This window comes from Haliotis cracherodii, unplaced genomic scaffold, assembly GCF_022045235.1.
Source record: "Haliotis cracherodii isolate W230 unplaced genomic scaffold, xgHalCrac1.p SCAF_10, whole genome shotgun sequence".
In the NCBI taxonomy this organism is placed as follows: domain Eukaryota; kingdom Metazoa; phylum Mollusca; class Gastropoda; order Lepetellida; family Haliotidae; genus Haliotis; species Haliotis cracherodii.
This window is the reverse complement of record NW_027266265.1, coordinates 32,166,554-32,188,703: the sequence shown is the minus strand read 5'-3', so window position 1 is coordinate 32,188,703 and position 22,150 is coordinate 32,166,554. Positions and strand designations below refer to the sequence as shown.

The following is a 22,150-nucleotide window of genomic DNA, read 5'->3' as shown; positions in this document are numbered from 1 at the left end:
AATTTATCATTTTTTATTGATAAATTAAAAAACTATTCACCATTTCCCGCAGCGTTATTGAAAATAAAATTCTCGGACACACACTTCGACAACGGGTCTATATCGAACATGTTAAAGAGCAAAATAAGCAAATCTTAAATATATTATACAAAGTGATGAATAACATCAACAAAAACATATCTAAAAGTAGTCAAACTTACATCTAAGTTATTATTTCCATCTTTTCATGCGATCGTGTGTAATATATGGCAAATGACATCTCGGCTTTCGTCGCCTTGAATTCTCTGCTCGGAAACAATGTTTAATGCAAAAATATATGCATGAAAAATCTTTGTCACAGCTCGTAACCTAGCACGATACATTCACGAAGTTCTATATTTTTAATATATATCGTGATTTCCTGCTTAAAATAACACGGTTTAACAAAAATCTTTCGTCAACTTCTGAAATTTATCAAACACATACTTTGTACCACAGCTGTAATTTGATTGGCTTCCTTAGGTCACGTGCTCAAATTTGACCAATGATGAACCTTGTCGCAGATTCGGCAAGAAAGCGTCATAAGAAACAATTTTTAATCCAATGAAATCACTTGTTATAACTACGAAAAAACTCCAGGTGATGTTACGAGTGTGTAGATGAAGGAATCAGCTTTCTAGCAATGTGTCATATGCCAGTCTTCGACGAACGTGTTATTCATACAAACCCTCTGGGTATTTCTTCATGTTACTGAGCGGACAGCCGCTGTTATCTGGAAATTGGTGATGACAGATACTATTTATAATTCTTTTTGAAATGCTTTTCCAATTACGTAAACAATGAAAATAAAACAGAAATAGGTAAGTGGATTAATTTTATGAAATATTATATTTGCCGAAAATCGTCAAGTTTTCGCTTCCTTGGTCCTTAATCTGGACATTAACATGTTAGCTTACATTTTTTATTTACAATGAACTTAATCAAGTTGTAAATGCATTATTTTAAACAATGTGAAAAACATAACTTTCATATTTATAAACCATAGGATCAGACCTTTCAAATAGTCTTTAACATGTAGTAGCAAAGATATTTTACAAGCAAATATTTTCATTGATAAACGTTGGCTTCATCTATCACACAAGAATCTCTGGGAACTCGGTGTCCCAGCAGTAAACACTTCTGGGTAACTGGTGTTAAAAGAGATAACATCCATCCTCTTCTTCAAAATAAGATGCTTCTCCACATCAGGTGAGCTAACACTTACACTTCTCCAAGTCAGGTGAGCTAACAATTAAACTTCTCCTAGTCAGGTGAGCTAACAATTACACTTCTCCATGTCAGGTGAGCTAACAATAACATTTCTCCAAGTCAGGTGAGCTAACAATTACAGCCACGCAATCATCCACAGAAATGGCAGTTTTTACACTTGGTGTACATCTAAACCCATGAGGTTATTGCGGACTGCAATAAAAGAAAACTACATCTACGAGTTAGGTGAGCTAACAATTACGGTGTCATATTCATCCTGGATTCACATCCTACTATCCAGCACGGAGACAAGATGAATGTGATCTACAACAGACAGACCTCTATACACTTAGCAGCACTGTCTTCATGACAACGCTTTTCAAGCTGGTCAGTTCCCAGAGAACTATACAGCTAGAATAAAGACAAGCACCCCTTGCTGTATATTTCTATTCATACATCCCATCATGAAGAATTACATTTGGTTTTGAGTATAATAAGCTATAGACTCATATGATAATGTTCTTGTAACATATCTGTGGTATCTTAGACAATTATCGAAATGAGATCATTGGGAACTCGCCTGAAACTCCCTGTGATATCACACCCACACTCTCCTACATGGCTGACAACATTGGTGCCAATGTAAAACAAGACCATAAGAAAATGGTTTGGAAAGATAATTTTCTGGAACTGGCGCTGTGGACATTTCATTAAATGAAGAAAAGGATGACAAAGGTTTGCTTAGATTGATAACTTACACACGGGTAGATAGTGTTTACACCAACACAGTCGTGCAGCTTGCCAGGTGAGACATTTGGCACTGAGGCATGGACAACAGCCTTTCACATTCTCATATCATTTTTTTTCAAAAAGAATGTTATGCAGTCATGTATGGAAGCTGTATGTGATGCAGGAGTCAAGATTCAGGGGTGACGGATGAGGTAATTATGACCAACAGCCTCGTCACCAGATGATGCAGGACCTGACAAGACAATGGGTCCAGAATCGATGGCGAGCTGTGGCTACACTAAATGATGCCACAACATAACCAGTCATGAAATTTAACTGCCTTGGTTGGTAGTGAGTGAGTGAGCGAGTATGTTTTACGCCGCTTTTAGCAATATTCCAGCAATATCATGGAGGGGGACACCAGAAATGTACCAATGTGGGGAATCGAACCCGGGTCTTCGGCATGACGAGTGAACGCTTAAACCACTAGGCTACCCGACCACCCCTGGTTGGTAGTAATGCTATCTTGACTTAAACGTATTGCCAAACAACGCTAGTTGGGACTTCAATGCATGGGTACCTTCCATGGAGCCTCAACTAGATCAAACAATCCATGAAGCTCTGTACCCAAAACATAATTACTCTATCATGTAAGTGACATTTCATTCGTCTATGAGACTTGGTCCAGTGGATAAGGCGTCTGCCCAGGGAGGAGGTCGTGGGTTCAATCCACGGCTGGATCAAACCGAAAGACGTTAAAAGATAGAACTTGTTGTTACCCTGTCTGGTGAACAGCATTAAAGGTCTAGAACATTAAGAGTGGTCAGCTCGAGGTCAGTATACTCTGTCTGAGTGGGGTATTCATGTTAAACTGTGGCATGGTATCTCAGTGGGGTAGCACTCTAAAATAGGCATTAGTCCGGACTAGTACAAACAGCCACATACACACATACACTTACGTGCATGCAGGTCACTATATAAGCGCAATAATGTTGAGTGCCACGTTAAACCCCATTTCACCTCACCTCGTGCGTCTATGGCTAGTTAAAGGGCCCTCATGGCACTTGGTGGGGGCTGAGCACATACATGTTACTGGCATGGCTTCTGAGGTAAATACTTGCTTGACCATCAACCATTGCCATCATTATCAGTACTGCTCTTCAGCAGGAATCTGTTCAATCCCTCTGCTTCTCAGCAGATGGGACCTTTGGACTTAACCTTATTAATGTCTGCTTTTCAGCAGAAACGTGCCACTGCTGCAGACATTACCACATCACAACAGTGCAACCAGTTTACCATATCACAACAGTAGAACCAGTCAATAAGTGACATTATGGAAACAAAAACTGCTTTGAAAACTATCACATTTGTAAGGCAACTGGATCAAGGCTGGGAGGAAAATCAAAATTGACATAAGTTGTGGACAAGCATAGGCATGGTCCTCAGAAACCCAAAATCATAGCAAGATGAATTTAGGATTTAAACCACAAATCAGCAGATCCTGATAGAACTAAGGGACAGAACTCACTGTGCACAATAAACTGTTGTGCCTGAGACAACAGGGCTATTTGGACATGGCACATTACAAGAAAAGAATATTCTGGCTACCCACTCCGTATTAGTAAGATGAACCCAACATTGAAGATTTCTTGTATTTTCAGTACAATTGGATGACCAACAAGGCCCTCAAACCATGAAAACTAAGTGTAATTGTAGCTAACAGATATAAATCTAATTTCAACTGGTACAAATGTGAAAATCAGGATGCACCACAGAAGAATTCCCATCCCACTCTCGGCCACTTAGCAACTACAGCCCAACAATCAGCCAATAGGATAAGAATAAATCCCTTCTGTCTGAAAACAGATTTGTTCAGCGCCTACAATTTGCCCAGATTTATTCTTATTTCACCTTCTGCCATGAAAATCCTTAAAACCTGACTTCTCTGGCCACTGGTAACTTAATGGACTTGACCAGTGAAGGCGGTCTGTGACTGGCCTGAGCTGCGACACGCAAAATCACCAATTTGATTAGAACCAGGACCCTGGTAGATACCTGATGGACGTAAATCTGCAGCGACTATTCCCGGCCATGCAGTGTTATGTGATGATTAGATGAGTTCCTTTGTGGCTTAACAGTTCCCAGTTGTCTACATGTCTGTGACAAGTATTACCCCGGAGTTGGTATGCAGTTCCACAATGCATCCACTCACAGTTGTCTACACTTATAGCAATTCAGACTGTCAGCATCTTCTTAATTAGATCAGCATAACACAAGAACTCCATCAGCTCTCCAAATGGCTGAATATTAACAATTACTTCTGTTCATTGTAACACTGTGAACCATGACTTCACTGATATTTCTTTCCATCGACCAGATCAACATCTTCTTGTATAGACTTTTTGGGTCAGTATTCCGACAAAAGGCAAAACGTTATATTCACATACTGTTGTATGAAATTTGTGGCAGGTGCTACCAGTGGCACAGGACCTGCTTAATCTTTTTGTTGGTTGGTTGTTGGTTGGTTGATTGGTTGTTTGTTTAATGCCACACTCAGCAATATTCCAGCTATATTCCGCTGGTCTCTAAATAATCGAGTCTGGACCAGATAATCCAGTGATTGAGATCATGAGCATCGATCCACGCAATTGGGATCGATGACATGCATCAACCATTTCAGCGAGCCTTTTACGACAAGCATAGTTGCCTTTTACGGCAAGCATGGGTTGCTGAAGACCTATTCTACCCCGGATCTTCATGAGTCCCCTTTTCGTGAACACCTGGTGTCACGTACTTGTGTTTCAGTGATGCATTCACCCAATGGAACATGTTATTCTCTGGCATTAACTTTTTATATTTCCATGTTGTCTGATCTGATTTAGGGTAAATGCCTTTCAAATAATAGTTCAACAGAAATACAAAAATCCATATTGCTCTTTACATATATCTATTTTTTTAATTCGTTTTGTTTCCTTTGGAAATAACGAAGTAGCATCATCGGAAAAACAAGATACAAATGGGTCTTGTCTTGCATTCAACTTTACAATACAAGATTATTAATAATGCGAGAAAAAGGAAGCAAAGCAACTTTGGTTCGATAGTTTTGTGGTTTATAAGGGCAAATACTAATAATTTGTTATCAACATAATATACATATATACATACATGTATTTAGAAAATTCCTATCTAAAAAAAAGACTTCTTCTCTTTATTGACACACAATGCTGAATTTGATTGAATTCACAATAACTGTTGCATTCTGGGACTCAGTATTTCTCACTTCCATGAGCCGTGGTATATGCAGACATCCGATACAATCTCTTTAAAACAAAAATAAAATTACATTTTCACAAACAGACCAAATTGAACCAATATTCATATTTTCATGTCGCAAAAGAAAGCTGAATACTGATGCAAGTGACCGCCGTTTATATTGATAGACAAAACAGGATTGGCATACTTTGCACGTTCTGAAATAAATCTCAAATAACAGGCTCCATTAGCAACTCAGATTAACCGCCTTTGAAATTTAAATCATTTTGATCAACCATGAATAACATGGGTTCAGCAATTCACCATTGGAACTCCTGGAGACAATTTCAAGGTGATCTAACCCTCTAGTCCATCAGGAGTGTGTTTGTTATCAGGGATACCGACCATATTTATGTGTTTCTTGAGAACTTTTTCAAAATCAAATTCCTCATAACAAATGAGAAGCATTTTTTACCTCAAACTGATAACGTTTGGAATCCAATAGGAAAAAAGACATAAAACGTTTAATGCTGGATTCAGCTAAATTTATACTTCAAAGCATGCTGCCATGTTGCTGGTAATTCAACATCACTAATCACATTCATAGTCAAAGATTTCTTTTGAGCTTAGAATTGTATTTCAGTTATTTGACTTCAAAAGCAAGCAACAAAGTAATGAAGTGAAGTGTTCTATTCTCTGAAATTAATGGCGCAGTTGTACAGAAAATACTTCAAGACAGATGACAATAATTATTGACATTTGCTAGAGTAAGTATATTCGGAGACATTTAAATGAATCATACCCTATAATGTTAATGGGAAAATGAGAGCAGATCAAATGTTTAATGTTGGAAGAATATCATAATTCCTTCAGCTTGAGGGTGTATGGGAGTATGTCCTAAAACAGGAAAATATTTTTTTATCTGACATCAAATGTCTGAACTGCTCCTTGAGTAAGGCCTAAAATCTTTTTTGGTTGGTTTACAAGACTGACTCCACCCCAAAACAAAAAATGAAGTTAGGAAGGAGAAAAAGATGTTCAGAATTGTTTTTTTCATTTTTTCAACCACCTACATGAGAATTTAGCCCAAAAATTGTGTAAACCCACAAATAAAAAATAAAAGGTCCAATACATGGTTTATTATGATACTTTGTATCTGGTCAGTTTTCTTCCTAACAGGTCAGCTGCTTCCTAACAGGTCAGTTTTCTTCCTAACTGGTCAGTTTCCTCCTAACTGGTCAGTTGCCTCCTAACTGGTCAGTTGCCTCCTAACTGGTCAGTTTTCTTCCTAACAGGTCAGTTGCCTCGACTAACTGGTCAGCTGCCTCCTAACTGGTCAGTTGCCTCCTAACTGGTCAGTTTCCTCCTAACTGGTCAGTTGCCTCCTAACTGGTCAGTTGCCTCCTAACTGGTCAGTTGCCTCCTAACTGGTCAGTTTTCTTCCTAACAGGTCAGTTGCCTCCTAACTGGTCAGCTGCCTCCTAACTGATCAGTTGCCTCCTAACTGGTCAGTTGCCTCCTAACTGGTCAGTTGCCTCCTAACTAGTCAGCTGCCTCCTAACTGGTCAGCTGCCTCCTGACTGGTCAGCTGCCTCCTAACTGGTCAGTTGCCTCCTAACTGGTCAGTTGCCTCCTAACTGGTCAGCTGCCTCCTAACAGGATAATGTCACAGGAACCCCATTTAATTGTGGTGCACACACAATATGTGTCTTTATGTGTTTCTTTATATCCCATGCGGACCCGAGTTGAAATAGGTCCTTAGCATTAAACACGTCAGAGGGTTTTTATGAGATTTAAAACCAGAATCCAAGGGACAAAACTGATGGCCCCCAGCCCTGAGGTTTTACCCCGAGGATGAGGATTATAAATCTCATAAAAACCCAAGGGTAAGTGTTGATCTAACTCATAAACTGAAAAAAACAACTTAAACAACATTTATCAACATTTTAGTGTTTCAACATACTTTCCATGAACCTTAGCAAACAGGAGTAAAATATCTGTTGAAGGTGTATGGGCACTTGAAAAAAGGACATTCTTAAAAGCAGTGTGATTTATCAGCGCCTCTGTAGAGAATGGATACATATATCATAAAGGCTATACTTTGACTCATCAAAAGTCCTATTTGTTGTAGTTTCACTATCATATGTCAACATAAAGTTTCCTTGATTGCGAGCATGTGAGCCTTAACAGTCAAATTGTTCCATATGTAAAGAATATCTGGCAATAGCGATCAGCTGTACCAAAGTGCTACACTAATGGTCAATATTATTTTAAATATATATTTAGTAAAGCTGCAACGAAAATAACACAATATTGGTATATATTATTCCTGATACAATAATAGCATCAGATACAATTCTTCAAATCATAGCATCAAAATTCTTTATAGTTATATTAATGGGTAATTTTTAAATGAATCACCAGCAGTTCTCCAAGAATACATGTGTACAGTTGATTGCTGTTTCCTGCTTAGTTTATGAGAAAATACACACAGTAATCTTAATCTCTGCATATATAACAATGCTTAGCGGAACAGGAAATACAATTTTATACTCAAAAAAATATGGTACTTAGAATGAACGTTTCTTGATAATCTGATATGGTTCAATAACGATAGCCAATTCCCTCCCACTGATTTACCTACCTGAACTAGAAATAAAAGAGACCAGTGAGACTGCTTCATCTATTTCATATTTAGATCTATGCATAAAGATTCAGAGGGACAAAACACTCACCACAAGCCCATGACAAGAGGGATGACTTCAACTTTACAATAGTCAACTTTCCCTTCATGTCTAGCAATTTTCTTGCTGCTCCAGCCCTTGGTGTCTACAAATCACAACTTTTTAGGTACAATCATGGATGCTATTTCTACCAAGATTCCAAAGCGCATCATACAACTCTTGCTCAGAAGTTGTTTGATCAGGGTTACAACATTCAAGGCCTCAGTAAAGGTTTCAAAAGGTTTTACAGTAGACACATGAAGGGCATTTCCAAATTTGACTCATCAGAGACAAAAATGATGTCTGATACAATTCCCTATATTGACTTGCACCATATGTTCCTGTGTTTTTTTCAGGTGAACAATTGACTTGCCTTTACATGCATTTGTGATGGGTGCCACCGGTGGGGGAGGATACCCTAGCCTTTTTTCACAAACGCCTGGTGTCATCACTATTTGATAGTGATTCATAAACACATGTTCATGATATGGTCAGAATTGTACAATTGGCTCCGTTTTTTAAAGAGATTTCTTATGAATGCGGAAAGGGTTTTGTCGCAATTATTTATTTGACAGTTACCAGTTTGGTGTTGCATTGTGTCAACACACTAAACAGTGCCAATACCGAGCATCATATAAAAAACCATAGGCAGCCAAACACGTTTTTGTTGCAAATGTAGGGATTGTGTATGCGCTGGGGATGTGCTTCATTGCAGGTCCCATTTTTTGGATATATTAATTAGCATCGATTTCTGAGGCTTGTACAGGGGATTGCTTTATAGACAACGATATATGGTAGCTGCTGAGTGTGTTGTTCAACAACAAACCAACTATTCTAAAACCTCAAAGTTTAACATAAGGGTTGTTATGTGGGATAGTGCTCCTAAGGATTAATTTCAATACACTTTTAGTTTAAACTTTTCCGCATGCAATTCTTAATTTTAATTGATTCAAGTTTTGGAGGTAACCAAAATGGCAGCCTCCGTATCACAACTGTTGAACCATGGACATCTTTGAACTTCAAACCAACACATCTTTCCAAGGGATATGACAAGGAGCCCTTCACTTTGACGCCATATTTCAACACTCATAGTGTTGCCTTTTGCCACAACATTATTTCAAGAATTGATTGTCCGATTTGTCATACACTGCATCTCACAATAACAACTCTCTATATGATAAATTCTTGGTATCCCACCTTTTTTTTGGGGGGGGGGAAGGCTATACAGCCATCCATTAAACCTTTTAGTGTCAATGTATAATACACCGATACATTCTCACGTAGCCATCTTATGTAAATGATTTCGCAGAATTTTGTACAATTCAAGTCTTGATTTAAAATAAAAATCAAGAAAACGTTGCAAATACAAACTCCAAACCTCCAGAGTGCCATAAGGCAGAAATATTTTTGGAAATTATTTAAGTTTTACTACTTTTTGTTTGTGAATATTTTGTGTCCTTTTAGTTACTTTGACAAAAACAGTAATAATGGCAAAAATGGCAGGCCTTTTTTCTTCCTTTTGGCATAATTCAAGTTTTATGAAAGCTGCCTGTAGACTTTAATTTGAACCAGACAAACCGCTGATTAATATTTTGTGCAATGTCCCTCCCAATGGGGTCCTATGACACGCAACCACCAATCCTGACCACCTTATTCATTTAGTCATGACAAGGATAAGAACCTATTCTCACCCGGAATCCTGAAAAACAAATAAATACTTTCCAGTGTGTGTCAGCCAATATTTGTTCATGAAATCCCACAACTGTAGTGTATTGCCTGATACACCTCGAAACACATGGGATTAACTGTTACTCACAGAGAGATGTCATCCACATCCCGCCTACCGTCTGTATGTCCATCAGTCTCCATTATACAACACTGACTGGACTACACCATCACTGATGAACCCAACTCTGACTCAGCAACACAACCTTCACCAACACCTCATCCGACAGGACACCAACTCTCCATTTAACGGACCACGTCCTGGCTAGGGTACAAGTCCCCATTGCAGGACTGTGATGAAATCATACTTATATTCCACACATCCCACATTTATTCATAAGCCAGCTTTCAGTGACAATGTCATATCAAACTGGTTTGTTTTATGCCCCGAACTGCAAGATTCTCTTCAGAGGCAGCGTTGCTTATTTATTTAGAGAATTTTTCATGTTTATATTCATTGAAGCTGTCTTTTCATTTCCAAAACAAGTATCTTCACTGATAAATGAAGTAGAGGCATTATGCTGGTCTCAGTGGTGGAACCAGGATTTTTAAAACGTTTTGGAGTTTGGGGCACATAATACCCAACACCGTGTGTGCAGTTAACATGTAAGGTGTCCCGAAAAAGGTGGGTGGACACCCCTGTACCCCCCACCCCTCCACCCAGATCCGCCAGTGGGTCTGTAAGACACACCGTGGCTGGGTCAAATGGGCTGATCTGTCAGCCATGTTTTAGAGAGTTCACAGCAACAATTCATCAGGGTGCTTGTATCAAGATATTTCTATCGCTGAATAACAGCATTTCTTGCATGAGAATCTACTTCCCCGTTGCATACAATTCATCTTTAAGTCCCAGTTCCCTGAATGACTTTCTGGTGGTATGTATTTACATTTTCTCGTAATATTCAGCGAACTGATGTTTTTTTTAAGTCCTTTAACATCCAGGGTCCACTTAATATGATATTATCTCTATGCCTCTATCAGTCCATATGGAAAGGCAAATGATAGCTGAGGCAGTTGTGAGGGAAATATTCTCTACACTATGGTAGTAGAGATAGCGAACGGGAATCATTCAAATTATGAGAGTAGATGTAGTTTTATTTGACAAATAAAAAGTATAAGTTAAGAAAACTTTAGGGGCAAACATTACCCAAGGTATGAGAGTAGAGAAAGTTGTATTAGAAACCTTTTTCCAAATTATAACAGTATATAGAGAAAGTCGTATGGGGAAACATTCTCCAAATTATGAGAGCAGAGATAGTTTTATGGGAAACATTCTTCAAATTATGAGAGCAGAAATACTTGCATGGAAAACATTCTTCAAAGTATGAGCGTAGAGAAAGTTGTATTAGATACCTTTTTCCAAATTATAACAGTATATAGAGAAAGTCGTATGGGAAACATTCTTCACATAATGAGTGCAGAGATAGTTTTATGGGAAACATTCTCTAATTCCCAGTAGAGTCCGGGACAATACATAAATATGAACATATATCAAGTGGTAATACATTTCAAACTTAAATATTTCTTTTAAGTCTGTCATCTACAAAATAAACGCATACGTTCTACCCCAAATTGATAAAACTGGCTTTGTAATAGTCTAATTTGTTTGTTGTTTAATGCTACCACTCATTTATATTTCAGCCATTTGACTCGATCAGATAATCCAGTGATCGACATGAGGATTGTTCTACACACCTCTTACCAAGGTCTAATGACAAAACTAAATACTGAATGTTCTTACTTGGAGACGACTTCGGGGTCCTGTTGCCTGCTGGCTGGTCGACTGAAGAGGTCGCTGGTGGACCACATGGAGTGGGTGCTGAGCAGGCCGGGACTGGGGAGGGGCTGCACCTTGGCCTCGCAGGCCATGTCGTTGATGCTCAACGACGATATCGGCTTCAACCGCCGGTGCGACAACCCTGAGTCGCGACTCCATGTTGAGGCTAGGCTTGACCGACGAACACCTGCAATGACATTGTCTTTGTCAAAATCATTATAAATCACACAGCAAGTGCTTAACAAACTGAAGACCAATCTATGTAAACACAGCATGTTGGTACTGTAGGTTTTCCAAGGGTTGAGCGTGACATGGTGCACCTGGAGTCCCTGCTCTAAGTCTATTCTTCAAAGCACAAAATCAACTGTACTGTAACTGTCGTATGCTTCATCCACTGGTTACATGTAGCATAGAGTTTAAAACTAAAACCTGGCAATGAGCAGACCCACTGCCAACTGACCCAAGCAAACCTAAACCCTTAGCTGTTATCGACAGATGGATTATACAGATCAGGGCCCACTTGCACAAAGCGATCTTAGCGCTAAGATGACCGTAACTCCCATACTTTAACATAGGCTTACAATAGTCTTAGCCTTAAGATCGCTTTGTGCAAGTGGACCCTGGTCAGATGTCCAGTCATGATTTTTCTAAGTTTGTTAAACAATAATACTGAACATGACAAACAATAACCATCCTGTTGTCTGTTTTCTAAATTAGTTCAACATCTGTTTAACGCACTGAAACATAATGACAGATTGGACATGATGGTGCGACATGCACACACTCCAGCCTCTGCAACCTGAAACAAAGCTCTGGTCAAAGTCTCTGTACACAAATGAACTGTACATAGAAAACCAATAATTAGAGTCCACAATCATGGAGTCAACCAAATTTAAGATTAATTTATCTTGTTTCCTTCTCAATTTGACTAATTTCTTGTTGCAACATTGATTCAACAACCAACTATACATCTGTCCTTCAAAGTCTTGTCCATGAACTCAGATACTGTCCATGAGATGTTACATACAAGTTACCCACTTCAAAGGGACACTGTCCCTCCCGCTGGGATTTGAGCACAAACCGTAATGGGAAATAAATCTGGGCACTTGATGTAAAAACTAAATATATATCCATCCTAAATAAAGCAACCTAAATATAATTGACTTCTCTATGCCAAACAGTGTCTCTTTATATCCACGGAATACTTATTAATTAGTGTTTAAACTGAAACACATTACATAGAGGTGAAGCCGAACACCAACTACAGCCTCCAGGGTCTAGGGGAGAGAGGAAGGCGGTGGTTCTATACAACGTCATACCAAAAGATGTTGAGAGATGGTACTTTTTGTTACTTTGCCTGGGGCTAGAGTGAGTGAGTAAGTATGGTTTTACGCCGTTTTTAGCAATATTTCAACAATATCAGAGCAGGGTCCTGGTGTTAGAGTGAGTGAGTAAGTATGGTTTTACGCCGGTTTTAGCAATATTTCAACAATATCACAGCAGGGTCCTGGTGTTAGAGTGAGTAAGTATGGTTTTACTCCGCTTTTAGCAATATTTCAACAATATCATGGCATGGTCCTGGGGCTAGAGTGAGTGAGTGAGTATGGTTTTACGAATCGTTAAGCAATATTCCAGCTATATCACGGCATGGTCCTGGGCCTAGAGTGAGTGAGTGAGTACGGTTTTATGAATCGTTAAGCAATATTCCAGCTATATCACGGCATGGTCCTGGGCCTAGAGTGAGTGAGTGAGTACGGTTTTATGAATCGTTAAGCAATATTCCAGCTATATCACGGCATGGTCCTGGGGCTAGACATGGAGGGGACAACAAGGATTGGTCGGCTCGGAGTTAGTGTAATGTGTGGGGTATCCATGTTACGCTGCTGTATGGTATCTCTGTGGGCACAGGCACACACACGTGTGACATTAAACCCCATTTTTCTTCACCTCTAAGTCATGCTAACAGCTCCAAGGTACAAACCGGGAACTACAATCAGGTATGTCCCTGTGATGATTTCCTACTAATGTAAATGCTCTGAACTACATTACAAATTTGATACTTAAACATTATAAAAGTACATAAATAAAACAAAAAATAAAAAATTTATTGTAATTGTGAACATCAACAACTAACAAAATGTAAAACCAAAATTAAAAATTGTCACTTCCGCAACACACTCAAATGACATAGAAAATTTTCAATTTAATGAATAACCACTTTGAAATGATGGATCCGTTTCCTTCCAAAACAACAAACTTGTTGAAGACAAACCAACCAAAGATCCCATCTTTGACAAAAAGTCTACCCTTTTCCACTCGAATCTACAAACACACATTCCCACAGGAAGAACCCTTCCTTTACCAAATTCTCTGATGCATGTGCTGTTCTCCAGGATCAATGAATAGAAACCTTGAGATGAAAAGAACAAAATACAGACAAACCCTTATTATTTCAGTTCAAAGCCAGGGCATGGCAGGAATATACCTTACAATTTCAGAGACGATGACAGAAAGCACAAATTGTGATCAAGTATTCTGAAGAAAAGCGTATGTCATCTTGCTGAAGTAATTTCATCTCTATCATCAAAGATGTCTTCAACATGCTTCTCCAGTAGATATTAATTCGTAAGATATCCCCATAACTGTTTTACTGACATCTACAACTACAACAAAATGGTGAGTGCTGTGATGGCAACATTTGCATTTCATCTAGACATGTAACAGCCGTTATAGTTGGATATCTTTCTCTCCACTGTACAAGACATCATTCTAAGTTTCATGATGCACTCTACTTTCCCCGATACATTTGCTTCACTAAGTTTTCAAGACATCCTTGAACTTTTTCAAGACTATTTTAAGATAGCTTTGATTACTAATGGATCTTTGCAAAAGAAGTGGCTGGCACAAATTTGGAACTGCCAGATCTTCATATATTTTACATTCATTATACATTTCTTGGCTGATAAAATTGGACCTATTTCCCAAATGTACAGAGACCATATGGTGATATACAAGAATCCAGACAATCATAATCTGTTAACCATAATATAAATCAATTTTCTAGCCATGACAAATAACATTTGTTCTTGCATATGATCAAGCTACATGTTGCCTGTGTCAATTCAAATCTCTCATTTCTATGCAACTTAATCCACAATATGCAATAGAATTACCATACATCAAAATATTTGATCCTTCTAATACTTTTCATTAGCACTGCTAAAGCTAAAATTTATTTTGATCAAATTCTGTGACATTGATAGTTCAAATTTTAATGTCATGATCTCACTGGTCAATAAAAAGAAATACAAAACTAACACAAAGCATTATCTCTAATCCCTTGAAAGACTGAACAGACACTCCAGATCATACTACTTCATATAAATGTCCCATCCATAAACTACAAGTCTGATAATCACGACACTTCAACCGACACCCATGTTGCTAAGCCCCACCTGTGCAGCCAATGGCTTCAAACACTCATAAATAATCTCATTGCAACATCAAATCAATAATAATATGTAGATATCTCCATGCTCCACCTCATCCCCAAATCATAAATACCACAACAGGAAATCTCCTCTATGATAAGTGTTAAACAGCTTTAAAATAAGTTTATTACTGAATAAAATGAATGACATTGACCTCACAAGCTGATTGTCTATTAATCATCTCAATTACCGTAACATAGAGGTGACTTTTTTCATATGGCAATTTTACTTCTGCCACCAGTGCCATGAAAGCTGAACAGATGTGCTGACGTTACTTACAGACAACCTTCGTAGCAGTCATTCTAACGGAGATTTACATTCCGGTAGTGCTCCATGCATCAGCTACTACATATCGAGGGAAACTATCCAGGATTGCACTAGCGTTCTCTTCATCGCGCCCCTCCACCATCAACTGTCCAGCACTGATTTTCACTGATCGACGGACTAATCAATTCCATAACTGGCACTGAACAATCTTGATAGGAAATCCAATCCTTGGCTGGAGTTTTGAGGATGCATACAATAAGTTGAAAAGATTCCACAGTGATATGGATCTTAAAATAAAAATCAAAGACTGAGGGAAAAGCAAAACCTCGTCAAGAGGAGGGATCAGTCATCATTGGTGTCAGTGCTGGAGAAATTTTTATCGAGATCAGTGCATCCATTTGTCGTCCGTCATTCTATAGTGCAGGCCTCGGTTGACAAGTTTTAATGACAGTGTACATTGCTTCACAACATATTCACGAACGTTTAAAAGCACATAAGGGAAAACAATTGATTTCTTCAAACAAAAAACTTTGGCCATTATGTTGTGTGAGAAGAAAACGAAGCAGATGACACGGGGATCCTGTAAAGGGTCCTCACATGTGTGCTACCACAGCAGTTGCGTGCTATTGTTCAACATACAACCACTCCAGCAGTTGTCCACCATTCTGAATGCTGCAATTAACACTAGCTTTTAAAGGAAGCGTCTGCATGGAACACAAGCAGCTTCAGCTTTTAGCCTATTAATTGGACAAGTCATCAAGAAGACCATAAACATATAATTGGAAAGGATTAAGTGAGATGGATTTTCCTCAACAGGATCAAATCTTCATACACAGCTCTATCCATGGTGTGAAGGTCGTAATGAGAGTCACACAGTTACACTAACTCGTACAAATCCTCACAGACAAAGCCACTTGTGGTTTCCTGTACCAACAGAGGGGACCTACAAAGGGCAGAGGGAAGAAGACCTTTCTTGAATGTCTTTTATGTGTAACTGATTAATGTTGATTTGCCAGCTGGATTATTTTGTAAAGGCTGTGAACTATCTTCAGTGGCCTGACTAGCACAACATTGATGTGCAGTTCAGGTTCTAGTCTGAGTGACACTCTGGTTTGTCTGGATCAACTAGTTGTGGTCATGGATACCAGGTAGGTCACATTTTGTGTTCACTATCTTTATTATTGAGTACTGGTTCTTTGATGATGTAAATATGTCAATCAGGCTTCACCTAGATAATGAACACTGGGAGCTGTCATGACTCCCTGTGCATTCTTTTGAAAGTCTTTGCCACAATTTAGAGAGTCATGCATGAGTTTCATCAGTCTAACATCATGAACGATTCGTTGATTAAAGGGGGTACAGGTGGCCAAGTCGTCTATGGACCGCAAATCCCTATGCAGAGTTGTATCCCTTGGGCACACAAAAAACCTTGATTGTGGGTTTGAATCCCGGTTAGCCGTGATTATGTTTTTAAGTTTGTCAGTACCATGCCCATGCTCGTGGGTTTCACCAAGGTGGTAAATGTAACAGACTTGCATCACTTCTGGCTCTCCTCCCATAACAATAGTGTGATATAACTAAAATTTGAATGTTCAAAACAGCGTTAAAACCATATCACTCACTTTTGATTGAAACACGTTATAATGGCTACATAAACAATATCAGTGTGCCCCTTCTTTTTATATGAACAAGTACTGACTGATAAAATTATATTTCAGCAAAATGAATAATTGAAAACATAAGTACAGTAAGCTACATTTATAATGAAAACGTTCATAACAAACTGACTGGTATTATAAAACGTTTATTTATCCCGTCCATTTGCTGTATATATACTTATAACAAACTGTGGTCATAATGAACTAAAGTTTATGGTCACTTTACTGTATATATGCTTATAACAAACTGTGGTCATAATGAACTAATGTTTGTGGTCACTTTACTGTATATATGCTTATAACAAACTGTGGTCATAATGAACTAAATTTTGTGGTCACTTTACTGTATATATGCTTATAACAAACTGTGGTCATAATGAACTAAATTTTGTGGTCCCTTTGAGTTCGTTATAGCCGTAGTTTACTGTTTTTGTTGAAAATAGTGTCAAATTGAGGATTCCTGTGTCTTGTAGCACCCTGTTTATATTACAAATGCGGTTAGAAATTAATGAGTCAAGTCATAGAATTCAGCATATATTTTTTTTAAATATACTATGAAATGAGTTTTAGCATGAATTATGAGATCAAGCATAACAGAACATGACATGATAGCGATTGTGCCTCATCATTCAAATCACTGAAAGGAATTCTGCCATGCAGGAATATTTCAAAATGATTGTACATCATATATAAACACTCCAGTTTGTCAAATGAAAATTGTAATACAAATGCTGGTTGCCATGATCTAACTGCTTAAAAGGCTTTTGTTACATGGACTCTGGAGCCTGGTACTCTCTTGATGAAATCCTGCGTACAAATACTCTTCTGGAAAAACATCTCATTTTCTCCCTTTGCAATATGTGCATGGCATTCATCAAGGTTGGGTGGATATTTAATGCATGATAAAATCAATTTGTTTACAATTTGATGGGAAACCTTCACTTAAGTGCATTTTTCTACAGATATCACAAATTGGAAAATTTGGTTGTTCAGTGGAAAAGCAGACACCAACCACAATGGACTCTTGATATAACATATGGTTTTAAATGAAATTCCCACAAACCAAATCTGAAAACACACAATGTTCAGCAACAACTCTTCAAGCACCACAAAGTGAAGGGAGAATAATGGTCATGTGAGTGAGTGAGTGAGTGAGCTGGAATGGAATAATAACTAAGATCCTGCACAATGTGATACTATAGGTCTGGGAACCTTAAGGTAGTGTTCACTGATGACCTTTAACTTTCCAACTTTTGCAGATTTCATTTAAGAAGAGAAAAGCGATCTTAAATCTTGTCTTGTATCTTATATCTGTGTGAGGAGTGAGGATTCAGATTAAACTAACTTGATGCCCTGCCACCATGAACATAACATACCGGTACACAAAAGTGGGTGGGTGAGTGGGTGGGTGAGATGTGTGAGTGAGTAAGAGGGTGGGTGAGTGGGTGGGTGAGATGTGTGAGTGAGTGGGTATAGGTGGGTGAGACATGTGAGTGAGTGGGTGAGTGGTTGGGTGAGATGTGTGAGTGAGTGAGTGGGTGGTTGAGTGGGCGAGTGGGTGGGTAAGATGTGTGAGTAAGTGGGTAGGTAGAATAGGTGGGTGGGTGGGTGAGTGAGTGAGTGGGTAGGATGTGTGAGTGAGTGAGTGAGTGGGTAGGATGTGTGAGTGAGTGAGTGAGTGAGTGAGTGAATGAGTGAGAAAGAGTGAGTGAGTGAGTAGCATGGTTTGGAAGATGATGAAGCAGTGACCCAGATACACAAAACTGGAAATGGCTTCACACCTTCTGCCAGTCCAGAGTAGTCAAACCAGACCATGGTAACATCCAGTCCCGACAAGCCCACCATCCCACCTCAGGCTGTATAAAACTAGAACAAGTGTTTGTCACAAAGTGACGAAATGTCCCACGCCTGTATATACACCATAGTACCAAATATGAAGACAATCCAGCGATTAGTTCTTGAGATATCGCGGCAACACCGTTTTCCAACTCCAAAAGCAGATTTGCCTGCTGTGACCTTGAAAATGGGGTCAAGGTCACCCAAACCGACTGGTGTCTGCTGTGTCTGTATATACACCATAGTTCCAAATATGAAGACAATCTTGCGATTAGTTCTTGAGATATCGCGGCAACACCGTTTTCCAACTCCAAAAGCAGATTTGCCTGCTGTGACCTTGAAAATGGGGTCAAGGTCACCAAAACCGACTGGTGTCTGCGGAGTCTGTATATACACCATAGTTCCAAATATGAAGACAATCCAGTGTTTAGTTCTTGAGATATCGCGGCAACAAACAGGTGGGACGTACAGACGGACGGTCGTGAATACTATATCCCCCGCTTCGCGCTTTCACGCGCCAGGGGACAACAAGTGACATACACATTCTACCTAACTTCTGCCAGTCCAGAGTAGTCAAACCAGACCATGGTAAAATCCAGTCCCAACAAGCCCACCATCCCACCTCAGGCTGTATAAAACTAGAACAAATGACATTCACATTCTACCTAACATCCTGCTTCTTCCTAATACCTACACTCAAAGTAAGGCTAGGTTGAGTCTTAATTAACTACCCGGGTACCCGACCCCAAATTACCCAACCCTAACCAGGTACCTGCTGTAGGTCTCAAGTTTGGTACAAAATGTTCATTTGGGAAGTTATTTACTGGAGCCCTGGAAAAAAGTATTTTGATATAGCATAAAACGATCTGATTCTGCATACACTGAAGTTGACTGAAGCTTTGTCTTTATTCAAACGTATAAAAAGTAGAAGGAAATTGTGTATTGTCAGAAAGAAATGCGAACATTAGTAACTTGTACTTATAAAGTGTAACCATGAAATTCTACACGACGAACACCAGAAATAGGCTCCCATTTTGGTAATCAAACCCGGGCCTTCAGCGTGACGAGCAAACACTTTCACCACTAAGCTAACCCACTGCCCCAAATAAAATATATGAAGAATATAAATTTTCTCTATTTGGAGTCAAGAAATATACAACATAAAACAAGTTAAGGACCACTCGATTCTGTCATATTACTGAAGTTAATCTGTCATGCCTGAAGTCAAAATATTTGCTTAAACCCCTGAATATATTCTCAAAAACAAAGATATATGAGATCATATTCTCATCATATTGTGATTTCTTATATTCACATAACTTGAAACTCCTTTCTTACTCTGAAGATTTAAGGGGTAATGTGTTAATGAATATGGAGCCCATGTGCTTTAAACATTTTAAATGATTTCAATTAAAAAGTTTAAAAATTCCAAATTTTACATTTTTGCCTCTCATTTAATGCTCTGTACAAGTCTTATGGTGACAGGTGGTTATTTTCATCTCCATCAGAGTTGTACAGCAGTGGGAAAGGAAACAAAATTTCAGGGTGACTTTTGTCTTGATCCACATTTTTCGCCAGCATCAAAATCACATCACGATACTCTGATCTGTCTTGACAGGTGGTTTGTTTTGTAGAACATTGATAAATCTGGAAAGCCATACCATCATATAATGGAAGAGTCAGTCTCAGTCGTCTGTAATGGAAGAGGGCTAGGAATATAAGGCTCCTTGGTCCACTAGGGTTGTCAAGTCCACAGAAAACTTCGAAATATTGGTTTGAAAAATATCAGATATGCTCAAATGGTTGACAATAGAGATGCACAACATTACCAGTATACCACAATTTGAAATACTACTGATTACATATCACAATACATTTGGAAAATACTGTTGTATTGCATTTTTGAAAATCATGAATGTTGTCATCTCTTTGCCGAAGTTTAGATAAGTGTCATGTTGAAATGAACAAAGTCTGGGTCTCATTCATATGAACACGTACTTGATAACTTTCATAGCAATTTCTATAAGATCTGATCATTCCTTAAATAATATAGATCTTGTAGGTCAGACCCTTTCAATGATCAGTTACCTTTGTTATTGAGTATTTGAGTTTCTTTCTTCAACAACTGAAGAAAAACAGTTCAGATGCCTTAACACAGAATACATCCCTAGATGTAGCACATAAGTGAGGACACTATGGACCAATTTGTGTTGTGTTAGCAAGGCCACAACCATAAGTCAGGACATGAAAGTAACACCACAGTCATTGATCCTACACTGCTCTCTGAAAGTGGAGACTCTGGAGATTTGGTAGCTTGCCGTTCTCATGTATTCATTCAACATATTGACTGCCAACATCACTACAAGCCATTAGTTCATGTACCCAATGCAAGGATGGGAATTGAATGACAGATCTTGGTGACATCCACCCTCAAAAAGATTAAAACATGTGCTTGCTCTTAGGATACTACTAACATTGGCAAACTAGCTTGGGCAAGTGGGATATCTTTCTGCACTTTGGCAATGACTGCTTTGTCATATCTATGCAAACCATTGCCATCTCTATTTGAACTATTGCTATCTCTATTTAAACCACTGTCATCTCTATTCAAACCATTGCCATCTGTATTTAAACAATTGCCATCTCTATTCAAACCATTGCCATCTCTATTTGAACCATTGCAATCTCTATTTAAACCATTGCCATCTCTATTTGAACCATTGCCATCTCTATTCAAACCATTGCCATCTCTATTTGAACCATTGCCATCTCTATTCAAACCATTGCCATCTCTATTTGAACCATTGCCATCTCTATTTAAACCATTGCCATCTCTATTTGAACCATTGCCATCAGTATTTAAACCATTGTCATCTGTAGTTGAACCATTGCCATCTCTATTTGAACCATTGCCATCAGTATTTAAACCATTACCATCTCTATTTAAACCATTGCCATCTCTATTTAAACCATTGCTATCTCTATTTGAACCATTGCCATCAGTATTTAAACCATAGTCATCTGTAGTTGAACCATTCACATCTCTATTTGAACCATTGCCATCTGTATTTAAACCATTGCCATCTGTATTTGAACCATTGCCATCAGTATTTGAACCATTGCCATCTCTATTCAAACCATTGCCATCTCTATTTGAACCATTGCTATCTCTATTTAAACCACTGTCATCTCTATTCAAACCATTGCCATCTGTATTTAAACCATTGCCATCTGTATTTGAACCATTGCCATCAGTATTTGAACCATTGCCATCTCTATTCAAACCATTGCCATCTCTATTTGAACTAATGCTATCTCTATTTAAACCACTGTCATCTCTATTCAAACCATTGCCATCTGTATTTAAACCATTGCCATCTGTATTTGAACCATTGCCATCAGTATTTGAACCATTGCCATCTCTATTCAAACCATTGCCATCTCTATTTGAACCATTGCCATCTC

The 22,150-nt window shown here is 38.6% G+C and overlaps 1 protein-coding gene across 1 annotated transcript in view; it reads right to left on the bottom strand.

Moving 5' to 3' along the window:
- LOC139454312 (cyclic nucleotide-gated channel beta-1-like) overlaps positions 1–22,150 on the bottom strand; it is a 160,435-nt gene that overhangs the window by 89,075 nt on the left and 49,210 nt on the right. Inside the window, exon 2 of the mRNA XM_071235940.1 lies at positions 11,398–11,620. Coding sequence (XP_071092041.1) covers positions 11,398–11,620 — 223 coding nt within the window. The remainder of the gene's footprint in view (positions 1–11,397; positions 11,621–22,150) is intronic.